Raw genomic sequence first — 10044 nt, 5'->3', positions numbered from 1 at the left:
CAAGGGGGCAAGGGGGGGCAGCTGCCCCCACTCTAGAGCCTTGCCCCCCCCAGCTGCCCCCCTAACTTTGGTGATCCAAAAACAGACCGCCACTATGTCCACAAACTTCTCAAAACATTGAACTGAACAATACATTTACCGAAAGTGAACAATTACATTTTTTATTTTAAATGCATTCTCAGCCCCCTGCCCCTAAAATACTTAGCTACGTCCCTGCATCAAACGTGCAGAGCGGTGTTCACACAGTCTGGCTCGCACACAACGAGTCTGCTGCGGTGCGGTGGCATTGCATCCCGGCAAAGACTGGAGCGACTGAGCTGCGCCTCCGAGCCTCTAAAGGTGAAGTCAGTTTCCCCAAGTGAAGTTTAAACGCACATGTTTAACTTAAAGTTACATTTGTAATGAATGTAATGCTAAACACAATTCAGCATCAGCAAAAACAGTGAGTCTATTACGTCCCTCGTGATCCCGTGATCACGAGATCCGTAATCCGATTACGTGATCCGTAATCCCTCGTGATTAAGAGCACTCACAACAAGGCCATGTACAGAGTAGATAAGCGTAAAACGTAGAACGTAGGGTGCTGAGCTGCCCGCTACGGAGGCTGCTGGACTGTCCTGCGAGGACACGGCGGAGGGGATGACCGACACTGCCCACGATGGCCAAGAGCTTGCCCCGCATCTGTATCTTCTACCATCTGATTGATGGTGAAGATAATGTAATACATTGTTACTTTGTCTATGAAACAAGAGTACCACTATTCTTTGTGGCAATTTGTGTAAAGGTAAAGACTAACATTCTCAGCAACCAGTTCAAATGAAATGACTGAAAAGTAATTTTGCATTGGGATGGGTTGTGCCACCATCTAAATAATCTCACTAGAATTTTTTCTCTCTCTGTCTGTCTGTTTTTTTTTATTGTTTCTGAAGTCCTTTGGCATGGGGAATGTCAATAAACATTTAACATATTTAATGATACAGTCTGTGCAAATATCAAGCTTTCCATAATTTACTGTGATAAATTGTCTAGATCAGTATTGTGACAGGTAATACAGCTTTGTTTATCTTGCTGTACTACAGTACAGGTTTACAGATGAAGTAAGTCTTAAAATTCTCAAGGTGTCTAAATATATGCATTACACTAATAGAAAGCTGTCCACTAATTGTATATACAGTAGCAATGGAAAACAGATAAAGTATTGTGTTTAAAAATTCCATAATCGATAATAATTGTTTGTTCAATCGAACTGAAAGAGAATTTGGTAGGTACAGAACATTTGATTAAAAAAAACAAAGGGGTATATTAATGAATATTAGCGTTAGGGTTACTGACTGTTTTAATCACTCCACTGCAATCACTCTAATAAATGAACCAGCTAGAGGCTTAACATTGTTCATTGTTCATACAATAAGTACAGCATAACATCCCCAAGAAAAAATAACATAATACCTTAGGTGTTACATACATAAAATACATAATTTTAAAATAAACAATCACGGAGCATAAGGCACTTATACAGCTATGCCAGTCTACCATTGCAGGAAGTAACATATGCGTTTTTGATTCACTTAATATTCATGTCTCTTTCATGTCCCTTATTGTCATAACCCTTCCCAGCCTATTAATATTTGTTTGTCTGTATATATACATAGATACTGAATCAGCATTTCCACCTAAAACACAACTTTTAAACATTATGTAGAACAAGGCCCTTCAGGCGTTAAAAGTTATTTGGCTTTTGTTCAGGTATGCACCAAACACAAAGGCAATTTGATTACTAGTTGTCTTTCAAAATGTATTGTCAGAACATAAGACAATTAAAACATTTGCATCAATGACTAAAAGTAATATTACACAAATACGACACAGCACATCACATCATTTAGTGAGACATTATCCAGAAGTGTCCAAGCAAGGGACACCATGATAGTTATACAGCAGTATTGCTAAAACACAAATTTATCATTACTGTTTTACACGTTAGTTGATCAAATAATCCAAATTAATCATACACTGCTTGAGACTCTACATACACATGCATAAGGACACACTTTCTATAAACCATTAACACCATTGAACCATATTTTAAACCATTTAGATTCTCTGATGACACCTGATAATTTTAAACCCTTCCCTACTAGTTATATGGCACTACTACTTGTTTTTAACTGAATATTTGGTTTGAGAATAATAGCATGGTGTACACAATTTCAAGAATGTGTACACATACATTTGGGAGTCAAAACACGGTCACGTGAGACAATCAGTCAAGTTACTACTGTTACTACCACCACAGCCTTAATGTGTCCTGATATTTTATATACCAGCATTGATTTATTGTACAAAACATCCTGGTTTCCAATAATGGGCACGTTTAAAATCTTCTATTTGTTTTTTATGTTCCTCCTCTAGTCGTTTCCTTTCTTCGTTCAGTTTTTCTATAGTGTCTAGCTTTGAGAGGTCTTCCAACAGCTGACAGTCTTGTTTATGTTTCTCCTTCATAGCTTCGTATTCCTCCCAAGATTTTTTTTTAAAATCATTAAACTCCTCTGCTTTTTTCCGAGCCTCATCCTCATATCTCCGTTTAATTTCTTATCTTTCTTTGTCATGAGCTTTTACCAATTCCAGGCGCTTTTTTTCCTCTTCGTCTATCTTAATCTGGTCTTCATTACTTTTCTTTAAGAATTTGTCTCTCTCTTGTTCCAACGTCTCTTGTAGTTCTCTCAGTTTATTTTCCTCTTTTTTTCTAATTAAATCTTCTTTTTTTCTTTTGTCTTCATCCATTTTCTTCTTCAGCTTCCATTGCTCTTGTTGTGCTTTCATTTCTCTCTTCTTATCTTTTAACTCTGTTTCAAGCCGTTTTCTTTCCTGCTGCTCTTTACGTCTCCTATCATTTTCTTTTTTTTCTCGTTTTTGCTTTACTTCCTCTTGTTCTCTGTCAAAGTCATCAATCAGTTTCTTTTCTTTCTCAGCCCATTCTTGTCTTTCTCGCTCCCTGTCTACAGCCTCCTTTCTCTTGTTTTCTTCAGAATGTTCTTTCTCCATTTTCTCATACTTTCGAATAAGTTCTTGTTTTATTTCTTCTTTACCCTTCTCTGCATCTTTAATTTTACTCATCCACTGCTGTTTTACTCTTTCAAACTCTATTTCTCCCTCATCCTTCTTCGTCTTTTCTTCCCTCTGTCTCCTTTCAAATTCTTCTTTTTCTTTGTGAAGTTTATCGTTCCATAGTTTTCTCTCTTCCTCTATCCTGGTTTTCTCCTCTACTTCTCTTATTTGTTGTTCTCTTTCCCACTGTTCACGTTGTTTTATCTGGGCCTTTTCCATGTCATTAACTGTTCTCTCCCATTGTCTCCGCTGTTTCTCTTCTCTGTCTCTTCTCTCTCGTTCTTCTGTATCTCTTTTATCTTTCTCCAGCCTCTCCCTCTCGTGTATTTCTTTACCAATTTTTTTGATTTCATCTGCTTTTCTTTGTAACTCTTCCTCCTTCTGTTTTCTCTCGTTCTTAACCTCAAGTCTCTGTTCCTCCATTCTTTTTTTCATTTCATTCATTTCCTCCTCGTGTTTGGTTTTAAGTTGATTCTTTTCTCTCTCCATCTCTTCTTCTTTCTGTTTCAGTATTTGATCAATTTCTTGTTTGATGGCAGCTTCAGCCTCCTGGAACATCTCGTTGGTATAACAACCTCCTCCATTTTTCTTCACCATCTCATCTATCTTTGTCATCAGCTCCCTGACCTGGCCATGGTTGTTCTTGTCTTTGTTATTGAAGACATGGTACCTGCCTCCACAATCCTGGATCAGTTTCTTCACCATCACATCAGCTCTTTGAATGTAACTCTCGATTGACTGATCTTCCTGAAGATCATCGCCTCTTGTGAACAAGACAATACTGTAGATGCCTGCATTTTTCCCAAAGTTTCTCTTGATGAGATCCAACGTATCTTTTTCTTCTTTTGTGGTTCTTCCAATCTGTACTGTCAGTAAGAAGACATGAGGACCTGGAGCTAAAAGGCTGATACATTTCACTATCTCCTCTTGAACTTGATCATTAGAGAAAGTTGTATCAAACAGGCCTGGAGTGTCGACTACTGCAACAGACCTGCCATCTACCATTTCTGTTTCCTTCTGGCACACAGCTGTCACAGATGTTGAACTTGTTTGAGAAATGAACTTATTTTTCCCTAAAATGGTGTTTCCTGTTGCACTCTTTCCACTTCCTGTCCTCCCAATCAGCACCACCCTCACACACTCTTCAAGGCTGCTCTTCTGGGAACCTGACAAAGTAAATGCAGTCATGTAAACAATCTGTAAGGTGTTCTTATAAGCAATGTAACAAATATAACTGGTACTATGGGCAACAATTTCATATTTTCACAAAACAATATTTTAGATGTTGGGTAATGTTAGACCTTTTGAATGTACTATATGTATGTCAAATGATGATGAAAGGTTACAACAAAAGTTTTCTCTATAGAAATAACTATTTTAACAGACTCCTGATATTAACATTTTAATACATACTTATATATTAAATTCATAATCTTCTCACCTGTCTGTATGTTTTTGGTCTGGTTCTCCAGCTCATTAATCCTCTTCAGAAATTCTTTCGAGTTCTTCTCCAACTGCAACTTCATATACATCTCAAGACTGAAGCAGCTGTCACCAGCCATCTTCTTTTCTATCTTCTCTAGGAGCTGGCGGACTTGTGTGTCATTAAAAAATTGATTCCCTTTTCCACATGACTGTAGGAGATCAACACAGCTTTCATTGCGATTCAATACAGCCATCAATTCATCATTTGTTGCTTGAAGATCATGAGTGAGTACAGCCAAGACAAAGTTACTGATTTGTGAGCCGTAGAATTCCTGGAGTTTCTGTAGCTCTCCCTTGTCTTCATCAGTGAGTGGACCCACAGGCACCACCAGGAGGAAAGCATGGACTCCAGGAGGGTCACACAGAGAGACACAGCGGAGAGTCTCACGCATCACTTCCTCCTGAGTGAGTGTTGGTCCACACAGAGCAGGCATCTCCACCAGGGTCAGCCAGCGTCCACACACCTCTCCCTCTCTCTTCACACACACTGCTGAGGAGAGAGACTCTGGCCTGGTCTCTCTCTGACCCAGTATGGTGTCGGCTGTGGAAGTCTTCCCACATCCTCTCCTCCCACACAGGACCAAGTTCATTCTAGGAATGTTACCCTCTGACTGTGGTGTCTCTTCATCATGTTTCAGGTATCTCCACCCATTCCTTCTCACCATCTCCTCTATCTTATTTGTTAACTGTGAATGGTCACCTCCATGTGTCATTTTGTAATGATGTCCTCCACAATCTTTGATGATCTGAGTCACACAGAGATTTCTTCCCTCTCCTTCATGTGTTGTGATCACCAGAGAGTGTTTGAAAGCATCTTTACCAAACAGGCTCAGGATCCACCTTAATCTTTTGTTGTTCTCTTCTGTGAACTCCTCTGGTTTCAGCAGCAGTAAGAATACATGAGGACCAGGAGCAGACAGGGACAAACACTTCTCCATCTCCTTCATCAGACCGTCTGCTGTCAATTTTGGACTACAGAGGTCTGGTGTCTTCACAACAGTTGTTTTCTTGCCCTTCACATGTGCACTGGCTGATACACATGTGTTAGTGGAGAAGACCATGGTGGGACTAAACTTTGTAAAGGAATTCTTCCCTAGAATGAAGTTTCCAGCTGATGTCTGCTTGTCATCACTCGTCCCCAACAGCACAATCCTAATTTCTGAAGAAATAATTGAGCATTCGATTACAATATAACATATACACATGCTTATCAAATTCACACATTGGATTGTTAGTATTGTAAATTGTACAATATATACTGTCTATGATATATACTTTTAAGATAATTTTGCACTGATATAATCACTTTTACTTTCTATTAAATTGTTGAAATATATGTAAATGTATCCCCATAGTGTGAAACTTACGACAACTTCTTGTACTGACTGATGACTGCCCAATACTGCCTTGAATGATGGACACCCCTGAATAAAGTTAAACACCAAACCTTATGCGTTCTGTCAACAATAATGCTGTAATATCCTTAACAGGGTATCTGCAGACATTGATTAATATTCTTATAATTTCAATTGGCTTCTGCAATTTAGCTTTGTGCTTGTTTCTATATGAATGAAATAAATCCAACCAAATATTTTAAACAAAACTCCAAGAACATATCAAGCAAATCAATATCTTTCAGTTGGAATATTATCCTACAGCCAGATTTGGTAGTTTATGCATGTCTTATTGCCTCGTTAACAATAATATATCCATTCATTTATCCATATGATACTAACATTCTTGGAGGATGGACTACATACATACCAACGTTTCTCACTGTCTCCCAATTCTCCTGATGTTTTGCTGCTTCCTCGGTTGTGCCACTTGCAGCATCTTCAAACCGATCACAGGCAAGGTGATCTCCTCCATGGGCCCTTACAATCTCCTCTAATTTAGCTAGAAGTTCAGTTTTATCATCAAGGCTCTTCAGCTGAAAGTACCTTCCTCTACATTTCTTGACCATTTGAGAGAACAAGGAATTTTCTGCTATATAGGTTTCCATTGGTTTTCCTATGTTATCTGCATTAACTATCATCATCATTGAGAAATCAAATGACTGCTGACTGTTGAGGGAGTTAAGGATATATGTTAACCTGCGACTTTCTTCTTCAATGAACTCTTCAGGAGTCACCACCAGGAGGAGCATGTGAGGTCCAGGTGCAGACAGAGTCACACACTGCTGCAGTTCCTCTGAGAGTTTTCTATCAGAGATATCTTGGTGTAGCAGGTCTGAAGTGTTGACCACAGTGAAGCGTCTTCTCTCCACTTGTCCACTGATTATTTGAGTCTGTTGAGAATAGTTAGGATGAAATCCTTCTGTACCCAGGAGAAGGTTTCCCATAATGCTCTTCGCTCTGCCGTTCCTCCCCAGAAGTACAATCCTCCGGTCTGGATGATCCTCAGACACTGAGAAGCAAACATCACAAAATCACAAGGTTGAATTAGTTTTAGTACGAGCACATCACAGGCACAGCTACTAGCACTACACACACTAAGACTTTCCAACGAGTAAACAATGTATGAACAACATTGAACCACAGACATCCTATAAGTATAACAATTATTTATAGTATTTACAATATATAACACCACAGAATAATTTGAATGAATCAACTTACTGAGAGGAGGCAATAACTCAGAGCTGTTGGTCTTCCTCATTCCTCTCTCTGAGAATAAAACATATGAAATAGAACAATGGAATGAGAATTTGAATGGAACATTTATTCTGAATGCAATCCAAGCATTCAGGGCATTCATTTAATGACAATTTATTGATTAATGATTATCATTAACATCCCTAATTAGACTTAACATTTATATAGCCTAAATAAACTTTGCAGGGAACCGTTGGATGTTGTTGCATCAGCACTGTTTGTGTAGCATAAACTTATCCTATAAAATGTTATGGACGTGTCCTGTATACAGTATAGGTTCTCGGTGTGTTTGAAGGTCCAAGGTTTCCAAGTAAGTAAGTAATTTTATTTGCCATAATTGAATCTTGAGAGAAATACAGCAGAGATCCATTTCGGTAGTCTTCGGAGTTTTGGGTGGGTTTCTTGGTAATCTATACAAAGTGTCCCAAGACTTCTTTGCAAAAACCATCAGTCCTGATCCATGCGTAACAGGCACACCTTGTAGTGCATCATTTTCTTTAATGTGTTGCCAGGGAAAACATCCAGTGTGATGCTGATGAAAACTGGAACAAATGGAGACCATGTGGTATATACTGCATTTGCGTTGCATTTTTGACATTTGTGTTGCAACACTTGCCTGTTTGTGCTGTGTTTTCTTAGCGATTGTTTTTTTATTTGTATTCTGCTGTATGCATATACAATAGATTGCAGAGTACATGGAATTTGTCAAGGAAAAAACAAGTATCTTGTATGTAAAAAGCCTTTTGTTTCTGTATATTGAGTGACTTTCTTTCTGATTTAATGTGGTCATTTTGCGATCTTTGGTAGTCTTTTTATTTTATGGTCTGTGGTCAAATTATTTTCGAAAATAATATTTTTCACAATCGGCAACACGTCTACTCTTCTCTTATTGAACATAGACTAATGATAGTATCAACAAAAGGCCCAATCAGGGTTAACTATATTAGGCTATAATAATAATTGTAGTTTGTATTTATTGGACCATTGTGTTGACCATTGATTGAACATTCAATGTCAGGTTGTATGTTTTGATGAAGATTGGTTTTGTGTCATGCTTTTTTGTTATAAGAATTTGTGTTCCAGTTTGGGGCTGCATGTTTTGTGTTTTAAGAATTTTGTTTAGAAAGGTGGGCTCATCCAATTGATTCTGTAACAGTTACTGGGATCTGTACTGCTATTCAGCTTTGGGCTCCAAATGCTTCAGCATAAATTGAACCATGTTTGTAGTGACAATATTTTTAATATAATAATATTATTATTTTATTTTTTTACAAATGTAATACGGATTACTGTTTTGTCAGAAAGAGGCAACCCTAACCTCTTGCAGGCAAGTAGGGTGAAGTGCCTTGCCCAAGGACACAACGCCATTTTGCACAGCCGGGGAATCGAACCAACAACGTTCTGATTAATAGCCCGACTCCCTAATCGCTCAGCCATCTGACTCCTTTTGTTGATACTATCATTAGTCTATGTTCAATAAAAGAAGAGTAGACATGTTGCCGATTGTGAAAAATAATCCCTTCTAAAATAATTTGACCACAGACTATAAAATAAAAAGACTACCAAAGATCGCAAAATGACCACATTAAAGCAGAAAGACTCCGACTCCCTAACCGCTCAGCCATCTGACCCCCTCTTATTTCTATCTGTTTCTACTATTGTTTTCTATTTGGATAGTCTTTACATCAGAGGGCGCACTAGGTAAATATCACCGGTGGCTTCCACTGCATTGATTGGGCATGATTGGGCTTCATAAACAGGTGCATAGCTCCCATGCACAAACAATGCATGGAAGACCACTGAGACGCCACTGTTGAGTAGCTTAGCTTGGAACCATGTATTCAGTTGCCTGTATTTTAGTTGCAAGCCTCTATTTGTGTTGTAGAACGGTTTAGTTGTAATTATTATTTTGAACGCTTAGAATCTTTTTTTCTTTCTTTAAGGTTTTCAACCTGCTTATTCTGCTGGAGTAAAAGTCCAATAAAAAGCACTAAAGCCGAGTTGAGCCTTGCGTCTCTCTGTGTCTCTTCCTGGGTCTTGCCAAGTGGACCAGCATTGTTGGAGATAGAACTTGACAATTACAAATAATTAAGAGCAGCTTATGCCATTTAGCATGGTCACTTACCAACAGCCATGCCACGTTCACCATATTCACCCGCTCCTCTCTCATCCCCCCAACTCCTCTCTTCTGCTTCTGCTCCACTCTCTGTTGTTGCTCCTCCTGTAGACTTTTCATGAAGCTCACAGGTGAGTTGTCCTCCTCTGTTCTCCTCCACAATCTTGTCTATACTTGATATAAGTTCGGTGTGGTCGACAGATTGTTTGAACTTGAAGTATTTCGATCTAAATTCTCCAATCAATTGCTGTACCTGGGGATTTATATCCTCACAGGATTCCAAGTCTTGTCTTCTGTCTCGTTCAGCAGTTACTACCACCATTGAGCAGTCACAGGACTTTCCACTAATAGAATCAAGCAAGTGTCTGATTCTGTCCCTCTCATCTTCAGTGAACTCTTCAGGTGTCACCAGCAGGAGGAGCACATGAGGTCCAGGTGCAGACAGAGTCACACACTGCTGCAGTTCCTCTGACAGTTTATCATGAGAGATATCTGGGTGTAACAGGTCTGGAGTGATGACCACAGTGAAGCGTCTTCCCTCCACCAGTCCCCTGGCTCTCTCAGTCTGGTGCAGAACATAGTTGAGATCAAACGCCTCTCTGTTCAGGAGGATGTTTCCCACATTGCTCTTCTCTCTGCCATTCCTCCCCAGAAGAACAATCCTCAGCTCTGGAGGATCCT

General features: G+C 39.1%; 1 protein-coding gene across 2 annotated transcripts; it reads right to left on the bottom strand.

Annotated features, from left to right (window-relative positions):
* Positions 1–1322: 1322 nt before the first annotated feature.
* LOC134034480 (uncharacterized) lies at positions 1323–10044 on the bottom strand. 2 transcript variants are annotated; one of them, XM_062479011.1, is made up of 6 exons: positions 9373–10044; positions 7212–7259; positions 6358–6999; positions 5961–6017; positions 4550–5752; positions 1323–4274 (listed from the first exon to the last, which is right to left on the bottom strand). In XM_062479011.1, the coding sequence occupies exons 1-6, from the start codon at positions 9683–9685 to the stop codon at positions 2593–2595; spliced, it is 3945 nt and encodes a 1314-aa protein (XP_062334995.1). In that variant the 5' UTR covers positions 9686–10044; the 3' UTR covers positions 1323–2592. The 2 variants fall into 2 exon arrangements, with proteins under 2 accessions (XP_062334995.1, XP_062334997.1); XM_062479013.1 differs by lacking the exon at positions 5961–6017.

Source organism: Osmerus eperlanus, chromosome 2 (genome assembly GCF_963692335.1).
Source record: "Osmerus eperlanus chromosome 2, fOsmEpe2.1, whole genome shotgun sequence".
NCBI lineage: Eukaryota > Metazoa > Chordata > Actinopteri > Osmeriformes > Osmeridae > Osmerus > Osmerus eperlanus.
Note: the sequence above shows the minus strand (reverse complement) of the source record. Positions and strands in the feature narration are given on the sequence as shown.